General features: G+C 40.7%; 1 protein-coding gene and 1 long non-coding RNA gene across 6 annotated transcripts in view; both read right to left on the bottom strand.

The window, feature by feature from the left end:
* Positions 1-23,186, bottom strand: part of LOC309474331 (SEC14-like protein 1) — a 332,477-nt gene that overhangs the window by 113,022 nt on the left and 196,269 nt on the right. For all 5 annotated transcript variants that reach the window (XM_082136817.1, XM_082136816.1, XM_082136815.1 and 2 more), the window contains one exon: positions 19,254-19,443. In XM_082136817.1, coding sequence (XP_081992943.1) covers positions 19,254-19,443 — 190 coding nt within the window. The remainder of the gene's footprint in view (positions 1-19,253; positions 19,444-23,186) is intronic.
* LOC309474522 lies at positions 12,364-16,581 on the bottom strand. Its single transcript, XR_014197359.1, has 2 exons — positions 16,459-16,581; positions 12,364-15,273 (listed from the first exon to the last, which is right to left on the bottom strand). It is a non-coding gene; the product is annotated as an uncharacterized lncRNA (long non-coding RNA).

Here is a 23,186-nt window from a genome sequence, read left to right as displayed (position 1 = left end):
TATTACTGCAATTAAATATGAATTTGCTGTAACTCAGGCATGCAATGTCCAATCTACCCCAAAATTAATATGTAATATGCTAGAAACATCATAAAACATGCAAGAAATGCTAAAGGAAGTTGTTGTAACTCAAGCATACAATGTCCAATCTGCCCCAAACTTCACATGTTTGATAAAAGTCCTGCACTGAACACATCTACATAGCGATATTCAGATGTAGACATAGCCCCACCTACTGGCAACAGAAACTGACATGGTTAAAACAGTAATGCAGTACTAACCACATAACTATTGTGTACTAAGCATGCTAGAAACATACTAAACATGCTAGCAACTACTATATATACCTCCTTAAATGCACATTGCCCAACCATGCTCTGTCTTCCTAAAGCCACCGAGTGACGATGGCACGAGTGCGAGGGCCCTTTCATCGCTGCTTGCAGCTTTAATTCTTCTTCTTCTTCTTCTTCTTCTCCAAAGTGAATCGCTTTTTAGAGGGCCTTAACATGCTCGAAAACTCATGAAACTTTGCACACGCTTCAGAAGTGGTGAAAATTTACGTGTGATATGGTTTTCAAAATTGGGTGGGGCAAATTCTGTAAATTATTGCCCCCACATTTTGCCCCGGCTCTACGTTTCACGCACAGGTATGAAATTTGGTACATACATGTAATGACGCAATACCTACAAAAAAGTCTCTTGGAGCATAGCCCTAAACACAAAAGGAAGTGAGCTATTTTGAACTTCCTCCTAGATTTTGGGCATTTTTCGTAGTTTCCTGATGTTGTACTTTAACGAACTCCTCCTACAGATTTCATCTGATCCTCTTCAAATTTGGTGAGTGTAATCTTAAGGCCTTTGCAACGTTAAATTGCGAAGATCTAGAGTTTTCGTCGAAGGGTGTGCCCTCGGCGGCCTGACAAATGTTCACCCAATTTCTGCCTTTTGGTGATATATGCATGATCAGATAAGTTCTCTGTCAATATTGCTTGCAGTTCCGATGTTGCTAGGCAACCACAGACAGCCTGCAGTAACTCAGGCATACAATTTCCAATCTGTCCCAAACTTCACATGTTTGATAAGAGTCCTGTCCTGAACACATGACCATGCGTTCAAAATTTATGGTTCTAGCAATAGCGCCACCTGCTGGTAGCAGGAAGTGTGGCAAATACAAAACGTGCTTGAAAAATCATGAAACTTTGCACACACTTCAGAAGTGGTGAAAATTTACGTGTGATATCGTTTGCAAAATTGGATGGGGCAAAATGGCTTAATTATTGCCCCCACATTTTGCCCCGGCTCTAGGTTTTACGTACAGGTATGAAATTTGGTACCTACATGTAATGACCCAATACCTACAAAAAAGTATCTTGGAGCGTAGCCCTAAACACAACAGGAAGTCAGCTATTTTGAACTTCCTCTCAGATTTCGTGCAGTTTTTGCCATTTCCTGATGTTGTACTTTAACGAACTCCTCCTACAGTTTTGATCTGATCCTCTTCAAATTTGGTGAGTGTAATCTTAAGGCCTTTCCTAAAGCCACCGGGTGGCGGTGGCACGGGTGCGAGGGCCCTTTTCATCGCTGCTTGCAGCTTTAATTATTATTATTAGTGGTGCTTTTTCAAAGCACCACTAGTGTTATTGTCACTCATACTTATTAGTGGTGCTTTTTCAAAGCACCACTAGTGTTATTGTCACTCATACTTATTATTCTTATTATTATTATTCTTCCACACAAAAGTTTGGCGCGAAACTCGCCCCGCACCGTTTGTCACAGACCCCTGAGTGAGGTGTCAAATCGACCGGCTCATTGAGGAGAGGTGTGCTATGACTTTTCTAAGCGATCGGGTGTACGATGTTCGCACAGCGGACGAAAAAGCGGCCAAAAAAGTCCCATTGACTTAACATGGGGAGTTCTAAAAACATTTGAATCCCAACTGCCGTTTTCACACACACCACTCCAAAGGGCCTGACACCCCTGCGTTTCTCTCCCTCTCTCTCTCCCTCAGAGGATTTATATTATCAAGCAGCCAATAAGTAATGGCCTAAAATCTTCATAGCCACACCCTAGCAACCAGTTACAGCACCCTAGCAACCACTCTGAGCTCCCTAGCAACCACCCTAAACCAATAAATAATATAAAAACATTTTTTTTACATTTTTTAAAGCAATATCACACTCGTAGCCTTGCGATATTGCTCCATGCTTGTGCCTATTCGGCCATAGGCACGAGGCCGCAGGCCGAGTGCCGTACTGAAGGAACTCGTTATTAAAGATTTTAAGAACTCTATAAAAACTCCATAGTAACCATATTTGACAACTACCAACCACCTAGTAACACCATAGCAACTACCAAAAATACCTTAGCAACCACCCTGAACACCCTAGCAATGTCTAGAAATGCTCTAGTAACCACCAAAAAACTCTAACAACCACCCAGAACACCCTAGCAACTGCCTAGCAACCACCCAGAACACCTAGCAACTGCCTAGCAAAGCCCTAGCATCCACCCAGAATACCATAGAAACTGCCTAGCAACACCATAGCAACCACCCAGAACACCCTAGCAACCACCTAACAATGCCCTAGCAACCACCAAGAATACCCTAGCAACTGCCTAGCAACCACCAAGAATACCCTAGCAACTGCCTCGCAACCACCCAGAACACCTTAGCAACTGCCTAGCAACACCATAGCAACCACCCAGAAAACCCTAGCAACCACCTGGCAACAGCATCTTGCTAAAAACATGCTAACAAAATACTAATCATGCTAGCATCATGCTAGCAACATGCTAATCAAGCTAGCATCATGCTAGCATCATGCTAATCAAGCTAGCATAATGCTAGCAACATGCTAATCAAGCTAGCATAATGCTAACAACATGCTAATAATGCTAGCATTATGCTACCAACATGCTAATCAAGCTAGCATCATGCTAGCAACATGCTAATCAAGCTAGCATAATGCTAACAACATGCTAATAATGCTAGCATTATGCTACCAACATGCTAATCAAGCTAGCATCATGCTAGCAACATGCTAATCAAGCTAGCATAATGCTAGCAACATGCTAATCAAGCTATCATAATGCTAGCAACATGCTTATCAAGCTAGCATAATGCTAGCAACATGCTAATAATGTTAGCATCTAGCTAAAAACATGCTAGCAACATGCTAATCATGCTAGCATCAAGCTACCAACATGCTAATCAAGCTAACATCATGCAAACATAATGCTAATCAAGCTAGCATCATGCTAGCAACATGCTAATCAAGCTAGCATCATGCTACCAATATGCTAATTAAGCTAGCATCATGCTAGAAAAATGCTATTCAAGCTAGCATCATGCTAACAACATGTTAATCAAGCTAGCATAATGCTAGCAACATGCTAATCATGTTAGCATCTGGCTAAAAACATGCTAGCAAAATGCTAATCATGCTAACATCTTGTTAAAAGCATGCTAACAACATGCTAATCATGCTAGCATCATGCTACCGAAATGCTAATCATGTTAACAACATGCTAATCATGCTAGCATAATTTTAACAACATGTTAATCATAGTAAATCATGCTGGAATGTGGTACATCGTAGTAAATCATCTTAGAAACATGGTAAATCGTAGTAAATCATCTTAGAAACATGGTAAATCGTGGTAAATAGTGCTAAACCGTGGTATATCATGGTATCACAACATGTTAATTGTGTTAGCATCTGCCCAGTGGCGAGTTTTGCCACTGCAAGCACCACTTCACATTTTCTTCAGGAAATGTACATTCTAGTGTTGTGATTACTATTCACCTAGACAAAACTTTGGCGCGTAACTCGCCCCATACCGTTTGTCACAGACCCCTGAATGAGGTGTCAAATCAACCGGTTTATTGAGGAGAGGTGTGCTATGACTTTTATAAGCGATCGGGTGTAAGATGTTCGTCTGGTGGGTGAAAAATTAGCTGCAAAATGTCCCATAGACTTAACATTGGCACAAAATTTGAAAAATCATTTATTTGGCTCAGAAGGTCATAGAGTCTTGGGGTTGGGCTCTTTTGATTCGTCCTATCAAACAGCCAATAAGTAGTGACATAACAACTTCATTGCCATGCCTTAGCAACCAGTTACAGGCCCATGGCAACCATTGAACAACCTTTACAAGCCATATCACAGTAACAAAACATTTGAAAAACACAGAGTTGGCCTTTTTTTTACCCAGACCTGCAAATATTCTTTAAATATTACCCCATAAACTGTATAAACAAACCTTAGCAACCATTTGGAGTACCCTAGCAACCGTACAAACACATGAATAAGCTATATCTCAGCACCAGAACATCGTATAGACATGGGGGTGTGCTTGTTTGTTTCGGTTGGGAAACCAGTCTGTAAATATCACACACCTTAGCAACCATTTAAAGCTACCTAGCAACCATATTGCAACATATAGAAGCCATATTTCAGCTCCACAACATCGTACAGACATGTTTGTTGGTTCGTATGCAATCATGTACCACACTCTAGCAACCGAGTGGCGAGTTTTGCCACTGCAAGCACCACTTCACATTTTCTTCAGGAAATGTACATTCTAGTTAGTGGTGCTTTTTCAAAGCAACACTAGTGTTATTGTCACTCATACTTATTATTCTTCTTCTTTTTCTTATTATTCCGGACAAAAGTTTGGCGCGTAACTCGCCCCGCATCGTTTGTCACAGACCCATGAGTGAGGCATCAAATCGACCGGCTCATTGAGGAGAGGTGTGCTATGACTTTTCTAAGCGATCGGGTGTACGATGTTCGCATAGCGGACGAAAAAGCGGCCCAAAAAGTCCCATTGACTTTACATGGGGAGTTCTAAAAACATTTGAATCCCAACTGCCGTTTTCACACACACCACTCCAAAGGGCCTGACACCCCTGCGTTTCTCTCCCTCTCTCTCTCCCTCAGAGGATTTATATTATCAAGCAGCCAATAAGTAATGGCCTAAAATCTTCATAGCCACACCCTAGCAACCAGTTACAGCACCCTAGCAACCACTCTGAGCTCCCTAGCAACCACCCTAAACCAATAAATAATATAAAAACATTTTTTTTACATTTTTTAAAGCAATATCACACTCGTAGCCTTGCGATATTGCTCCATGCTTGTGCCTATTCGGCCATAGGCACGAGGCCGCAGGCCGAGTGCCGTACTGAAGGCACTCGTTATTAAAGATTTTAAGAACTCTATAAAAACTCCATAGTAACCATCTTTGACAACTACCAACCACTTAGTAACACCATAGCAACTACCAAAAATACCTTAGCAACCACCCTGAACACCCTAGCAACGTCTAGAAATGCTCTAGTAACCACCAAAAAACTCTAACAACCACCCAGAACACCCTAGCAACTGCCTAGCAACCACCCAGAACACCTAGCAACTGCCTAGTAACCACCCAAAACGCCTAGCAACCACCCAGAACACCCTAGCAACTGCCTAGCAACACCATAGCAACCACCTAGCAATGCCCTAGCAACCACCAAGAATACCCTAGCAACTGCCTAGCAACCACCAAGAATACCCTAGCAACTGCCTAGCAACCACCCAGAACACCTTAACAACTGCCTAACAACACCATAGCAACCACCCAGAAAACCCTAGCAACCGCGGCCGAGTGCCGTACTGAAGGCACTCGTTATTAAAGATTTTAAGAACTCTATAAAAACTCCATAGTAACCATCTTTGACAACTACCAACCACTTAGTAACACCATAGCAACTACCAAAAATACCTTAGCAACCACCCTGAACACCCTAGCAACGTCTAGAAATGCTCTAGTAACCACCAAAAAACTCTAACAACCACCCAGAACACCCTAGCAACTGCCTAGCAACCACCCAGAACACCTAGCAACTGCCTAGTAACCACCCAAAACGCCTAGCAACCACCCAGAACACCCTAGCAACTGCCTAGCAACACCATAGCAACCACCTAGCAATGCCCTAGCAACCACCAAGAATACCCTAGCAACTGCCTAGCAACCACCAAGAATACCCTAGCAACTGCCTAGCAACCACCCAGAACACCTTAACAACTGCCTAACAACACCATAGCAACCACCCAGAAAACCCTAGCAACCACCACCTGGCAACAGCATCTTGCTAAAAAAATGCTAGCAACATACTAATCATGTTAGCATCATGCTAGCAACATGCTAATCAAGCTAGCATTATGCTACCACCATGCTAGCAAAATGCTAATCAAGATAGCATCATGCTAGCAACATGTTAATCAAGCTAGCATTATGCTAGCAACATGCTAATCATGTTAGCGTCTAGCTAAAAACATACTAGCAACATGCTAACATAATGCTAATCAAGCTAGCATAATGCTAGCAACATGCTAATCAAGCTAGCATAATGCTAGCAACATGCTAATCAAGCTAGCAACATGCTAGCAACATGCTAATAAAGCTAGCATCATGCTAGCAATATGCTAATCAAGCTAACATTATGCTAGAAACATGCTAATCATGTTAGCATCTAGCTAAAAACATGCTAATCAAGCTAGCATAATGCTAGCAACATGCTAATCAAGCTAGCATAATGCTAACAACATGCTAATCAAGCTAGCAACATGCTAGCAACATGCTAATAAAGCTAGCATCATGCTAGCAATATGCTAATCAAGCTAGCATTATGCTAGAAACATGCTAATCATGTTAGCATCTAGCTAAAAACATGCTAATCATGCTAGCATCAAGCTACCAACATGCTAATCAAGCTAGCATCATGCTAACATAATGCTAATCAAGCTAGCATCATGCTAGCAACATGCTAATCATGCTAGCATCATGCTACCAATATGCTAATTAAGCTAGAATCATGCTAGCAAAATGCTATTCAAGCTAGCATTATGCTAACAACATGTTAATCAAGCTAGCATAATGCTAGCAACATGCTAATCATGTTAGCATCTGGCTAAAAACATGCTAGCAAAATGCTAATCATGTTAACATCTTGTTAAAAGCATGCTAGCAACATGCTAATCATGCTAGCATCATGCTACCAACATGCTAATCATGTTAACAACATGCTAATCATGCTAGCATCATTTTAACAACATGTTAATCATAGTAAATCATGCTGGAATGTGGTAAATCGTAGTAATTCATCTTAGAAACATGGTAAATCGTGCTAAATAATGCTAAAACGTGGTATATCATGGTATCACAACATGTTAATTGTGTTAGCATCTGCCCAGTGGCGAGTTTTGCCACTGCAAGCACCACTTCACATTTTCTTCAGGAAATGTACATTCTAGTGTTGTGATTACTATTCACCTAGACAAAACTTTGGCGCGTAACTCGCCCCACACCGTTTGTCACAGACCCCTGAATGAGGTGTCAAATCGACCGGTTTATTGAGGAGAGGTGTGCTATGACTTTTATAAGCGATCAGGTGTAAGATGTTCGTCTGGCGGGTGAAAAATTTGCCGAAAAATGTCCCATAGACTTAACATGGGGAGTTCTAAAAACATTTGAATCCCAACTGCCGTTTTCACACACACCACTCCAAAGGGCCTGACACCCCTGCGTTTCTCTCCCTCTCTCTCTCCCTCAGAGGATTTATATTATCAAGCAGCCAATAAGTAATGGCCTAAAATCTTCATAGCCACACCCTAGCAACCAGTTACAGCACCCTAGCAACCACTCTGAGCTCCCTAGCAACCACCCTAAACCAATAAATAATATAAAAACTTTTTTTTTACATTTTTTAAAGCAATATCACACTCGTAGCCTTGCGATATTGCTCCATGCTTGTGCCTATTCGGCCATAGGCACGAGGCCGCAGGCCGAGTGCCGTACTGAAGGAACTCGTTATTAAAGATTTTAAGAACTCTATAAAAACTCCATAGTAACCATATTTGACAACTACCAACCACCTAGTAACACCATAGCAACTACCAAAAATACCTTAGCAACCACCCTGAACACCCTAGCAACGTCTAGAAATGCTCTAGTAACCACCAAAAAACTCTAGCAACCACCCAGAACACCCTAGCAACTGCCTAGCAACCACCCAGAACACCTAGCAACTGCCTAGTAACCACCCAGAACACCCTAGCAACTGCCTAGCAATGCCCTAGCATCCACCCAGAATGCCATAGCAACTGCCTAGCAACACCATAGCAACCACCTAGCAATGCCCTAGCAACCACCAAGAATACCCTAGCAACTGCCTAGCAACCACCAAGAATACCCTAGCAACTGCCTAACAACCACCCAGAACACCTTAGCAACTGCCTAGCAACACCATAGCAACCACCCAGAAAACCCTAGCAACCACCACCTGGCAACAGCATCTTGCTAAAAACATGCTAGCAACATACTAATCATGCTAGCAACAAGCTAGCAACATGCTAATAATGCTAGCATTATGCTACCAACATGCTAATCAAGCTAGCATCATGCTAGCAACATGCTAATCAAGCTATCATAATGCTAGCAAAATGCTAATCAAGCTAGCATCATGCTAGCAACATGCTAATCAAGCTAGCATTATGCTAGCAACATGCTAATCATGTTAGCGTCTAGCTAAAAACATGCTAGCAACATGCTAATCATGGTAGCATCAAGCTACCAACATGCTAATCAAGCTAGCATCATGCTAGCAACATGCTAATCAAGCTAGCATCATGCTAGGAACATGCTAATCAAGCTAGCATTATGCTAGAAACATGCTAATCATGTTAGTGTCTAGCTAAAAACATGCTAATCATGCTAGCATCAAGCTACCAACATGCTAATCAAGCTAGCATCATGCTAACATAATGCTAATCAAGCTAGCATCATGCTAACATAATGCTAATCAAGCTAGCATTATGCTACCAATATGCTAATTAAGCTAGCATCATGCTAGCAAAATGCTATTCAAGCTAGCATTATGCTAACAACATGTTAATCAAGCTAGCATAATGCTAGCAACATGCTAATCATGTTAGCATCTGGCTAAAAACATGCTAGCAAAATGCTAATCATGCTAACATCTTGTTAAAAGCATGCTAGCAACATGCTAATCATGCTAGCATCATGCTACCAACATGCTAATCATGTTAACAACATGCTAATCATGCTAGCATCATTTTAACAACATGTTAATCATAGTAAATCCTGCTGGATTGTGGTAAATCGTAGTAAATCATCTTAGAAACATGGTAAATCGTGGTAAATAATGTTAAACCGTGGTATATCATGGTATCACAACATGTTAATTGTGTTAGCATCTGCCCAGTGGCGAGTTTTGCCACTGCAAGCACCACTTCACATTTTCTTCAGGAAATGTACATTCTAGTTATTATTATTATCCGCATTTAATCGCATTTTTGAGGGCCTAAACATGCTCAAAAACTCACGAAACTTTGCACACGCGTCAGAACTGGCGAACATTTACATCTGATATAGGTTTCAGAATTGGGCGGGGCAAAATGGCTCGATAGCGCCACCTATAAAAGTTCAACGGAGTGCGCCTCCCGCTATGTTCCACGTATGTTTACGAAATTCGGTACATACATGTAAGGACCTAATACCTACAAAAAAGTCTCTTGGAGCATAGCCCTAAACACAACAGGAAGTCAGCCATTTTCAACTTCCTCTCAGATTTTTGTGCAGTTTTTGCCATTTTCATGCCTCGTACTTTAACGAACTCCTCCTACAGTTTTAATCTGATCATCTTCAAATTTGGTGAGTGTAATCTTAAGGCCTTTGCGACGTTAAATTGCGAAGATCTTGAGTTTTCGTCGAAGGGCGGGTCCTCGGCGGCCTGACAAATTTCGATGTTTCGCCATGAAACAGGAAGTTGCTGTAACTCAGGCATGGAATGTCCAATCTGCCCCAAATTTCACACTTTTGATAAGTGTTCTGTCCTGAACACATGACCATGCTCATATTCAGTTACAGTCATAGCACCACCTGCTGGCAACAGGAAGTGGCATGTTTAATACTGTTGTGGACTCCTAATAACATATAAAAAAGTGCCAGCAAGTGCTAAACATGCTAACAACATACTAGAAACATGCTAAAACATGCTAGCAAACACTTAGCTAAGTGCTAAAGCATACTATTACTGCAATTAAATAGGAATTTGCTGTAACTCAGGCACAGAATGTCCAATCTGCCCCAAACTTCACACGTTTGATAAGAGTCATGGCCTGAACACATCTACATGAGAATATTCAGTTATAGTAATAGCGCCACCTACTGGTAACAGGAAGTGTCATGTTTAACACGTTGATGCCATTCTAGCAACATGTTAAAAATGCCATTGACTTCTAAACATGCTAGAAACATGTTAAAACATGCTAGCAATACTTAGCTAAGTGCTAAAGCATGCTAATTCAATGAAACAGGATGTTGTTGTTACTCAAGAAGGCAATGTCCAATCTGCGCCAAACTTCACACTTTTGATAAACGTTCTGTCCTGAACACATGACAATGCTCATATTCAGTTACAGTCATAGCGCCACCTGCTGGCAACAGGAAGTGACATGTTAAACATGCTAACAACATACTAGAAACATGCTAGCAAACACTTAGCTAAGTGCTAAAGCATGCTATTGCTGCAATTAAATAGGAATTTGCTGTAACAGGCATGGAATGTCCAATCTGCCCCAAACTTAATATGTAACATGCAAGAAACATGCTAACAACACATAGCTAAGTTCTAAAGCATGCTAGAAATGCCAAAGGAAGTTGTTGTATCTTAAGCATACAATGTCCAATCTACCCCAAACTTCACACGTTTGATAAGAGTTATCTTCTGAACACAAGTCCATGCTCATATTCAGATATAGTCATAGCGCCGCCTGCTGGCAACAGGAGGTGACGTTTAACACTGTTCTGGACTACTAATAACATAAAAAAGTGCCACCAACTGCTAAACATGTTAGCAACATACTTGAAACATGCTATCAAATACTTAGCTAAGTGTTGAAGCATGCTATTACTGCAATTAAATATGAATTTGCTGTAACTCAGGCATGCAATATCCAATCTACCCCAAAATTAATATGTAATATGCTAGAAACATCATAAAACATGCTAGAAATGCTAAAGGAAGTTGTTGTAACTCAAGCATACAATGTCCAATCTGCCCCAAACTTCACATGTTTGATAAAAGTCCTGCACTGAACACATCTACATAGCGATATTCAGATATAGACATAACCCCATCTACTGGCAACATAAACTGACATGGTTAACACAGTAATGCAGTACTAACCACATAACTACTGTGTACTAAGCATGCTAGAAACATACTAAACATGCTAGCAACTACTATATATACCTCCTTAAATGCACATTGCCCAACCATGCTCTGTCTTCCTAAAGCCACCGAGTGACGATGGCACGAGTGCGAGGGCCCTTTCATCGCTGCTTGCAGCTTTAATTGATTGTTTGTAATTCATTTATTGCCATTCCTGAAACAGTTCTTGTTGAACATACATGTCATTTTTCAAGGTGTTTGCTTTATCTTTTGCCATGAAAACTACACTGCCATCAGTAGTCGGTGATGGAGATTATTTTACTATGTTCATGTAGAGCAGTGGTTCTCAACCTTTTTTGGGCCAGCATCCCCTTACCCATTATCTAGGTCCCCTACTGTCCCATCAAATAAAATGTTGTCTAATTATCTAAAAGTAAAACCTATGTTTCTCTATGTCAAAATACTAACCATTTTAATTATGTTCTCATTTACATCTTAGTCATGAGTCTATTTCATTTCAAATCATGCTTTTTTTGGATGTTATAAATGTGGTGTGCCTTATAGGTATGCTGCTGCCTGTCTTGCATTTTAAATGTGCAAAATGTGCAATAAACATTTTAAGACAACAGTAAATTACATTCATAATTAGGGATCCACCGATACGGCCCGATACTGGGCTCATGTAGCCTACTCGTACTCGTAAAAATGCTCCGATACCAACAAACGATACCAGGCAGTGTGTGTACAGTGTGTGTCCGGACAAAGAAACACTGACAACAGAGTATAATGGGGATAAAAAAAGAAGGCTGTCAATGAAGTAAATGTATCTTATTAGTGGAATATTAAACAAAATATAGTAACACCTATATAGCTGTGCTGTGTGAGCTTATAAGAGAAAAAACGCGCAGTGGATTAAAGAGCTGGTCGAGTGCATCCCTTTTTCACAGACGTCAGTGGAAAGTTCATAGTTTAGTCGGATGTTAATGGCATGGAAAGTAAAACGAGGCATGTAGCTTATTATTAACGTTATAATTATATTCAAAATATAATGCTTAATGTAACACTATTTAGTGTAAATAATAAATCACATTTGAGATTTGTGCTGGCTACTGTATACAGGCCACAGGGCACCATACAGACTTTAATCAAATAATTTGCTGATTTTCTATCAGAGTTAGTACTGGCTGCAGATAAAGTCCTAATTGTTGGTGATTTTAATATACGTACATGTAGATAATGAAACAGAAGCATTGGGATTGGCATTTAGAGACATTCTGAACTCAACTGGAGTTAGACAACACGTGTCAGGACCTACTCATTGTCGTAATCATACTTTAGATCTAATATTATCACATGGAATCAAGGTTGATGCCGTTGAAATTTTGCAGCAGAGCGATGACATCTCAGATCATTATCTAGACTCGTGTATACTTAATTTAGCCAAGGCTGCAAAGCCGACTCAGTGTTCCAAATATGTTAGCCCTATCACTTCTGCCTTTAAAGCTTGCTTTATTAATAATATTCCTGATCAATTTCATCTCCTCAGAATCCCAGATAGCTTAGAAGAACTTGATATTGCGACAGAAACTTTTGACTCCCTCTTTTCCAGGACTTTAGACACAATTGCTCCTTTGCGCTTAAAGAAGATTAAAGAAAATAGTTCAACGCCGTGGTAAAACGAGCAGACTCGGGCCCTTAAGAGAGCAGCCAGAAAAATGGAGCGCAACTGGAAGAAAACAAAACTAGAGGTATTTCACATTTCATGGAGAGAGAGCACGATGGCGTACAGAGGTGCCTTAAAAACTACTAGATCTGCTTATTTTTCAACCCTCTAAGAAAAAAAAGAAAGAAAAAAAACCTAGGTATTTATTTTAAACAGTGGCTAAATTAACGAAAAATAAAGCTTCAACCCCAGATGTTTCCAAGCAGCACAGCAGTAATGACTATATTAATTTCTTTACTTACAAGATTGATCATATTTGGGATAAAATTATAACTATGCAACCATCTACTACAGTATCGCATCAGACAGTGTAGTCTCCCTGAGGAAAAATTCGATTCATTCATTGCAATAGGAGAGGAAGAATTTTCTATAGGGTTGTGCAGATGGACGGTGATGGCTGACCGACATCACGATGGAGAGCCACCATCGTGATGCCACGCCCCCCACCCTGTCAGACCAGCCCAGGCTCACGGCAGTTTGTGAAATGGTCACGTAATTTAATCTATTGATTCGTGTACACCAGTGGTTGGGAACCTGTGGCTTGCAAGGTCTCTCACCCTTTACCAAGAAACGATCGATAAAAAAATGAAGACACATCAACAGAGATCGGCTCTCTGCAGAAAAGACAGTCAATTACAATACCCTTGTTGTACAGCCTACCGAAGTTAATGAAAAGTTTATGATAGTAATAATATTCAAGTTGTGCCGGCAAAAGTGCATGTTCAGTGCTGTTCGCGAGTGTCACGAGTCACCACAGCAATCAACTAACCGCTTACGTTTCTGTGGTAACCTACAGCTCCTGCACTGGGATTCAAGCTGGTGAAAACCATTTTAGAACAGCAGCGAAATTGTAAAAGTAGGCTATATAAACTTTAATATATCCTTTTATTGAAACGGGTGCTTTGCTGTGCAAAGAGACATTTCGAACCATTTCACCCGCTGGCTGCTGGTACTTTCACTTTTGCCACAGAGACCCTTTATGTTCTATAAATGTGTTGTATTTTTAATTCTAGAAACTAGAATTTTAGTTCTATAAATGTGACAATCCACGCATATTTCAGTTGACAATTCTGTTTAAAGTTATTAATAACAAAACATGAATGAATGAGAAAGATATCCACCCATCCTCAGAGATCAAAAGTCCAACTTTTGTAATTTTTTCAGTCCATAAAGCTCTTCTGAGGGAGACTGAATAAAAAATGTCCAAAGCCAGTGCTGGGATTAAGAGCAGAGGTTCTTCCCTCATCCACAGGTCCAGCGCACCATTTGGCTCCCGAGATATTTTTAAAAGTGTCCATGCTCTCAGTACTGACCGGTAGAAAGGTGTCAGTCCTGTTAAGTCCAGCTTGTCGATATCCATCTAGCAACAGAGAGTCTAGCCCCATGTTACCTGCTCTCCTCAGAAGGGCACAGGCCACCTCAGCCCAGCTCACGTGCTCCCCGTAGAGTAGTCTCCGAGCCGTCTGGAGCCTGAAGGCTCGGATTCTGGAACTGATGTCGACCAGCCCCTGTCCTCCTTCCTGAATAGGCAGATACAGTACTGGCGCCCTCAGCCAGTGCGGTCCCGACCAGAAGAAGTCCACCAGGTTTTTCTAGATTTCCCTTACCAGATCTTCTGGAGGCTCTAGAATCATCATCCTGTGCCATAACGATGAGGCCACCAGATTATTGCAGACCAGGACCCTCCCCCTGTAGGACAGCCGAGGCAGCAACCATTTCCAGTGAGACAACCGAGCACACACTTTCTCCACTAGGCCCTCCCAGTTTTTTCTTTTATATTCGTCTATTCCTAAAAACACCCCAAGATATTTAAAACCTGTTCTCCCCCACTGTAATCCACTAGGAAGTGATGGACTATTCAGACCAAGACCACACCAAAGAACCTCACTTTTACCCCAGTTAACTTTAGCCGAAGATGCCTTCCCGTAACATTCTAGAGCTCCTTTTAAAGATTGAACCTCACTCTGACCACTAATTAACACTGTTATATCATCTGCATATGCAGAGAGTTTAGTAGGCTCTTTAACCCCCTCGGCAATCACGCCGGCGCGATAGGCTCGCTTTTTTTCTTATCAGTGCAAAAGAGACTGAAAATACTCTTTTGACTTTGATCTTACATACAAGTGTCATACATCATTCGATCCTGTTAAGTGTGTATTTTTTTTGTGAGTAAACTCACAATAAAAACAAAGTGTTGTGCTTTTTGCCAAATAAAGAAAAATAAACATGATGTGAGTTCTGCCTTCTCTCTGTCAGTGAAGTCCATTCTGACGCTTGAATTCTCTTCTTTTAACCTGTTAAAGACCCACTCCGATGAAAATCATGTTTTTCTAGGTGTTAACATGTTCTTGTGCCATTTTTCTTATGCTAGAGGACATATCTTGAGAAAAATAAGCTCAAAGTTGTATTTCTGAGTATTTCTGCATTCAAATGGCTGTGAATCAGTAGCAGACGCTAAAATGCCGGCTAAAATAGACTGGAGTTGTGACGTAGTAACTCCACTGGGCGGGGCCCGGTCGGTCAGGTTCAGGAGTAGAGAGAAGACGATGGTGGATCAATACCTATGTGCGGTAGCGGGTTGCAATGCTAAGAGGAGAGATATTGGTATTAGCTTTCATGCTTTACCAAAACATGTTGCTGTGAGAGATGAATGGATTACGTTCCAGGGTTCCAGACTGCGACCATTTTTTGAGAATGTGCGAGTTAAAATGTTATGTGGTCGCATTTGTGCGAGTGCATGGTCATGTACTACTCAGTTAAATTCACGCATGAATTTTCCTGCATTGAACTTGTTTTAGCGCCCGCCAAAGTGAATTTTTGTCCCGCCAAAGTCTTATTTGATCGGTGAGTAATGTAGATGAACTGCTGCGCTTGTGACAGGACATGTTTATAACTGAAAGAACGAGCAGAGAGAGAGACCCGGACGCGCGCGCGCGCACTCTCTGTCTTCGGAGCCAGGCGAAAATGTAAACAAGACCTCACCGTCTCCAAACTAAGCGCTGTCTTGCTCTCTCTCCCTCGCACATATTAATCAAAATAAATCGACACGGTGGTAAAAGGTCGGAAGACCAAAGTTTCATGTGGAGCATTCGGAGATTTTTTTTTCTTTTTCTGAATTGCCGCTGGGTGTGAATTGTGCTAAATAAGTTGCCTTATCTTCTCTGAAAAGCGTTCCGGACATTCAGCTGACATAAAACAACACTTTAATTAAACGAAAAAAACTATCCAGTGATGAAATGTTTTCTGTTGACAGAAAGAAAGAAAGACAGAAAGAGGCTGTTGCTGCCTATGTATCTCGCTTCAGCCAACGGCTCCGCCCACAACGCAGAGGCGAATTGCTAATGAGCTACTGCCGCTCTGCTGAAGCGAAGTCCCAGAAAACGGCACAGGTTTTGTGATTTTGGCTAAAAACGGCATAATCATAATTTAAAGACCACTGAGAATGTTTAAAAAATAGCTCAAAATATGATCGGAGTGGGACTTTAAGCTTCACCAGTGCGCGGACGCACTGAAGCGTTTTTTTTTATTTATTTAGTTCAAAGTTACTATCAGATTTAATGTTATATCTTGACCAACCAAACATCATTAAAAAGATATAAGACTCAAGTTTCAGTATTTGACCACTATTGTATTCTGAGAAACTTATAGTGACGGTTATGTCTTAATTTGTGTCAAGAGTTATGAAATGAAAAAATGCGTCGATACCTTCAATATGAATTATGAGCGTCAGCCGCTCCCATTCAGAAAAACACTCCTGTGCTGTCGTCATGACAGTGCTTGACAAAAAAATGTCCCTCAGGGCTTTTAGCTAAAAAATTTGCAGATTTGGAGAAATATTGATATATTCTCATAGGTTTACATCAGATTTCTATAGACAGGAATAATATTTATTGAATTTATACCCAAATGCGTCGATGTAATCATTATGAGCGCTTGATACTGTGATGTACTGTGTTTTCAATCCATACCAGCAGCCTGAGGGCGCCCTATGCACAGTATGTCCATATATAGAACAGATGAAGAAGATCCATAATCATGTGACATACCAGGAAGCCCCGAACACATACACAGCTAACAGAGATCGCTGTAACATGCAGATAAAGACGTTTTGAAGACAATAAATATTCTAACTGCACCCCTCACCCCCAGAGTGAGTTTTTTTCAAGGCGAACGTTCCCTTTAATGTTTCCATGGCGACGCGTCACGCGATACACCGCAGCCACAATAATACTGTATGACAGATGTGTTGCTTTTATTTCGCTTCAAAATATTCACAAACTTGCTTACCATGTCATCAACTAGCCTATCTGATATTCCGATTCTCAAATACGTGTAAGTGAGTGTGTTTGGTCGTTTAAAAACCTTTATAAATAATCTTGATCATGAGATTGGCGCCGCAATGTTGTCCTGTCAGTCGGATTTACAGCACGTGAATTCATCAGTTTCTCCCGAAATAAATGCAAGAAAGTGGCCGGTGAACTGAGAAGAATAGAGTAAACTTTATAGTTACTTCCACTATATTTGTCTGATATGAATAGCACATGTCGGCAAATTATATTTGAATAGATTGTTATTGCTGCTTCCACAGACATCAGGGTGTATTTTACAAACTCCAAATGTATTGTCTTACTCGTGCTTATGTGTATTTAAATATCTGAAACCTAAAATAAAACATTATGATGTTGAAAACACTGCTTAGTTGTGCTATATGACAGCGCTGAACGCGTCCGACTCTGGCTCAGCGCCAGCCAACGCGCGAAAGCACAGTTTGAATCTGGCAGTTATGCGACATCACTGAACATTCTAAATGTGGCACCGTACTCTCAGGGGCACAGAAATAAAAATCCCATATATGAGACCGTACCGCTCAAAAGGTTAATCATGCGGCGCCCGAGTGAATTTGACCGGCATAAAATCGGCATATGTCAGACTGACCGGTCGATCACCGATCATGGCCGATCACGTGAAAATCAGCCAATTCCGGTCACCAGCCGATCAATCGGTGCATCTCTAATTTATAATGTAATGCTAATCGATATATAGACTTTATCATCGTGCAGAATACTATAAAATAATATATTTTCTGTCTGATTTTTTTATCTGAAGCCAAATTAGATCACAGAACATTATTTAAAACACTCGAATTGCGTTATAAAGTACGTTTGGAGCACAAACATGGTTTTAATCTCATATACACTCACCTAAAGGATTATTAGGAACACCTGTTCAATTTCTCATTAATGCAATTATCTAATCAACCAATCACATGGCAGTTGCTTCAATGCATTTAGGGGTGTGGTCCTGGTCAAGACAATCTCCTGAACTCCAAACTGAATGTCAGAATGGGAAAGAAAGGTGATTTAAGCAATTTTGAGCGTGGCATGGTTGGAGTATTTCACAATCTGCTCAGTTACTGGGATTTTCACGCACAACCATTTCTAGGGTTTACAAAGAATGGTGTGAAAAGGGAAAAACATCCAGTATGCGGCAGTCCTGAGGGCGAAAATGCCTTGTTGATGCTAGAAGTCAGAGGAGAATGGGCCGACTGATTCAAGCTGATAGAAGAGCAACTTTGACTGAAATAACCACTCGTTACAACCGAGGTATGCAGCAAAGCATTTGTGAAGCCACAACACGCACAACCTTGAGGCGGATGGGCTACAACAGCAGAGGACCCCACCGGGTACCACTCATCTCCACTACAAATAGGAAAAAGAGGCTACAATTTGCACGAGCTCACCAAAATTGGACAGTTGAAGACTGGAAAAATGTTGCCTGGTCTGATGAGTCTCGATTTCTGTTGAGACATTCAGATGCCTTGACATATTGACACCAAACTTTGTATGTGTCATTGTCACTTCACTCTGACCACATCACATCAGTTTTGTAACTGCGCCAACTATTGGTCGAAAGTGATAATCCATTAAATCATATTTTTTATTACTGTTTATGTGATTTTTCAGCCATTTCGTCTAAAATCCTCTTTAAATGTCTTTAATTGATCATTGTTGCAGTTGGTCTGACACGTCTTGTCGTCTTATTCTGCTTGGCCCCGATAATTGCTGCTTGCAGCTATATTTGTATTTGTATATGTGCACTGGAAGCTTCAGTACCAAGAAAAATTCCTTGTGTGTGCAAGCACACTTGGCAATAAAGCTCTTTCTGATTCTGAGTCTCTTTCGCATGAACTGTCATGAATAAATGGTTCCCATCATTAAGCCGGTATGTATTGGCTATGCATTAATGACAAATACATTTAGCTGACAGGGCATTACTGTGCTCACTCACCCTTGTCGTGGTGGTGCCAGCCGCCGGTGTAAAAATCGTGCAACACCTGAGGAGAGCTCCATGTGTCCAGCAGGTAGTCCACCTGATGCTGCTTCCTCCACGTCAGACTCTGACAAAGGATCTCCCGTGCCTTATCTATGTTGAAGTCCCGTGCACGCAGGAACCGTAGAATATGCTCATCTTTTGGGATCTGAGAGGAAAGGAGGACCAACAACTAAGCTTGACAGGTGGGTTTGTAGACTGCCACTGACTAAGGGTGTGTTCACACATGGCAGGTTTGGTTCGATTAAAATTAACTCTAGTGCAATTTCTCTGTTAGTACAGTTCATTTGAATATCTGTGAACGCTGCCATCTGAACCCTGGTGCGCACCAAACAAGAATTTAGCCCAGCACACTGCATTGTTTTGGATGTGCAGGTTTGCTCCATTGCAAAACATGCATCTTAAAACCATTTTTTTTTTTTTTTTTTTTTTTTTTTTTTTTTATCTTTAGGTTGGGTGTAGAGATTGTCGCAATATATCGGTATTGAAGATAATAGTGATATTCACAGCATGAAATATCGACATCGTGTTAGTTTAGAGTGTGACTTTACAATTTTCTTTTTAGTGTGGGGCAAAAGCAAAAGAACCGAACTACAAGTGTGAACACACCCCAAAGGTGTCCAGATGTTAAAACTGATCATTTCACTGTTGGAATACATGTTGATATGCTTCGGAATGTATGCCCCTATAACAGACATTACATGCAGGGCAGGGAAAAAGATTAAATGCACTTTTGTTTACACAATTAACTAAATGAATGTGACAAACTGATGGTCCTAATAATTTATATACCAAATAAGATGTTGACAAATTTCCTGGATTTTTTTTTTTTTTTTTACAATAAGTTTTCGGTGTCCCCAGAATGTGTCTGAAGTTTCAGCTCAAAACACCACACAGAGTGGAAGGAAAAACATGCTGTTTTTGTGCATGTATCTTTAAATGCAAATGAGCTGCTTCTCCCCACCCCTCTTTCCAGAAGAGGGTGGAGCCTACAGCTCGTGCCTCTGGTACTCAGCTAAAAACTAACAAAACATCTGTTTGGTTTTGATTATCATCTCAATAGCGGTCACATTCACGTAACACTGCTGTTCTTGATGATCATGAAAGTTTATTATCTGCATACATTTTAAAGCTATATTAGTCTGAACTTCTGATATATGGTTTTCTGAGCGCACACATCCGAAGCACGTGCACAGAGAGCTGGACGTTAGACCGCGCATCCCGTAAGTATTCAATTAAGTTATCTTTCACGTCTTTTTGCGCTTAAACTTTCAAATACAGACAAGGTTATGACAAAAAACGCGTAAAGTTCACAAACACAGTCGGTTATGTCTGTGAATGTAAACAGCAAGTAAGGAAATTGCATGTGTATATTAGATCTGTGTATTAAAGTAAAAGCAGCACAATATACAGTACCTACTGCTTTGCTGTTAGTATGAATCAAACAACAAAAGAAAAATCACTCACTGCTCTTGATTGAATAACTTAGTAGCTTTAATAAGAATACATTTCTTATTTGAATGCTGCTGTTAAATGCTCTGGCGAGAAGCTAAACATGGCGGACTGTGTACAGCTCACTCAGGGCGGGGTATATTCTACTAGGGCAGAGTCCGTCAGCAGTCGTGGGCAGGGCCTAAGCATTTGTGACGTCACAAAAGCTACAATCTGTTAATGTTGCACGATATACCGGTACTACAAAGGTATCGCGATACCCTGCTATTAAAAGTGATACTTTATTATTAGTACCGGTACTTTAGGGATGACAGCACTCTAAATAATAAGAGCATTATTTCTTAATTTGCCTTGCTGTGTGACAGCAAGAGTCAGGACGTGTGTGCAGAGCTCTGTTTCCACTGTTTACATTCACTAAACAACGGAAGCAGAACAGTAAAACATATGCGCAGCGCTTGACAAAGGAAGTAACAAAGAAACATGCATGCATGAGAAAAGCGCAGGACGTGCTCGCGCTGCCGGGCTCAGACCTGAAGCGCACGCATATGCCTTTCAGATAGCAAGCGATCGCGACTTGAGTCCTTTTTCGCAGATTATTAGGTTTGAATAGTCAAAATGATATGTTAAAATGCATGTCTTGGTGATTATTCACGTAAAGAGAAGAATTATATTATCGCTAGTTTTTTGCGCACAAAAAGTATTCTAGTCGCTTTATAAAATTAAGGTTGAACCACTGTAGTCACATGGACTATTTTAATGATGTCTTTCCTACCTTTCTGGGCCTTCAAAGTGTTAATTAAATAGCTGTCAATGGAGCCCCCCCTGAGCCATGGGATTTCATCAAAAATATTAATTTGTGTTCCGAAGATGAACGAAGGTCTTACGGGTTTGGAACGACACGAAGGTGAGTATTTTTGGGTGAACTGTCCTTTTTGTAACGAGTTAGCTCAAAGGGGAAATATTAATAATAACTCATAACTTATAATTAATTATTAATATTTGGGTCAGTTAATTAGATTAACTTGATGTAGCTACATTTATATTACAATCAATTAATCAGTTCGTCCAACAAACTCTTTTGATTATTCATTTATTCTAAGAAATATTTCATGGCCACCGAAAAATAATTATTTCTTAGCATGTACAGCGCTTAGAGCATGTAACAAGATCAAGATCGTAAAATAAACTTTGTTGCAAGCAGAGAATCAGAACCAAATACGTATTGTGCACAAGTTTTAATAACTAAATCACAAACATAACTAATCTAAACACACACATACATACATGCATAGGTAAAATGGTGAGTGACAGAGTGGAACCGGAAACAGGAAATGGAACTATGAAAAGAACCATCAGCTTATCATTTTCAAAGCACCTCATTAAATGTATACTTGCATGGTGTTTGCAGTGGAAACAATTCTTGAAATTCTTGGAAAAGGATGTTGATGGTTCGGTGAGTGTCAAACGTGGAAGTTGCAATCGTTTTCTTCTCCGTTGGATGAAGAAGATATGATGAACTTGAGTGGTTTGTTTGACTCTGTTCTGGTTGAAGGTTTTCTCTCTCCATGTGCACATGGCAGACCACATGCAGATTGTGACCTGCCGGCCCTGTGTCAGAAATGCCACGCAGGCAACCAAGGAGGGAGGAAGTCGAAGATTGTTGCCCAATCAGTGATGGTAAAGTTGCCGTTTTCTTCTGAGTTGGATTGAAGAAAATACAGTCCAACTCTACGACAAGCTGCAATAACGCTTCTACCAAAGGGGAAAAAAAATCCACTTTGGTGCTCCTTCTACCGCCCAATCTCTCTGCTGAATGTGGATTATAAAATTTTATCTGGCAGCTAGATTGGAGACAATTATTCCACAAATTATCGCAGCAGACCAAACAGGCTTCCTCCTAAATAGGCACTCTAGTTAAAATTTTAGAAGACTTTTCAATATTGTTTATTCCCCTCCATCCCGCTCCCCGGAAATGGTTATATCTCTAGACGCTGAAAAAGCGTTCGACCGAGTTGAATGGCAATATTTGTTTGCAACCGTATAAAAAAAAATCGGATTTGGAGATTCCTTCATCTCCTGGATAAAACTCCTCTACTCTCATCCTACAGCCACAGTAATTACTAATGGACAGCAATCAGAGTATTTCTCTCTTGGCAGAGGCACACGTCAAGGCTGCAGTCTGTCTCCACTGCTTTTCGCCATTGCCATTGAGCTGCTGGTCATTGCTCTTAGACAATCTGTGGATTTTCGGGGCATAGAGCGTTGGGGCCTCACACACAAATTATCCCTATATGCAGACGACATTCTTTTATATGTATTAGACCCACTAAGTTCTGTTCCCTCCATTCTCAACATCCTGACTCAATTCGGAAACCTCTCCGGCTATAAAATCAATTCAGAAAAAAGCAAGATGTTTCCTCTTAATCAGGCAGCCACCTC

This window comes from Leuciscus leuciscus (assembly GCF_965113295.1).
Source record: "Leuciscus leuciscus genome assembly, chromosome: 14".
Classification (NCBI taxonomy): domain Eukaryota; kingdom Metazoa; phylum Chordata; class Actinopteri; order Cypriniformes; family Leuciscidae; genus Leuciscus; species Leuciscus leuciscus.
This window is presented reverse-complemented; position numbering and strand designations above follow the sequence as displayed.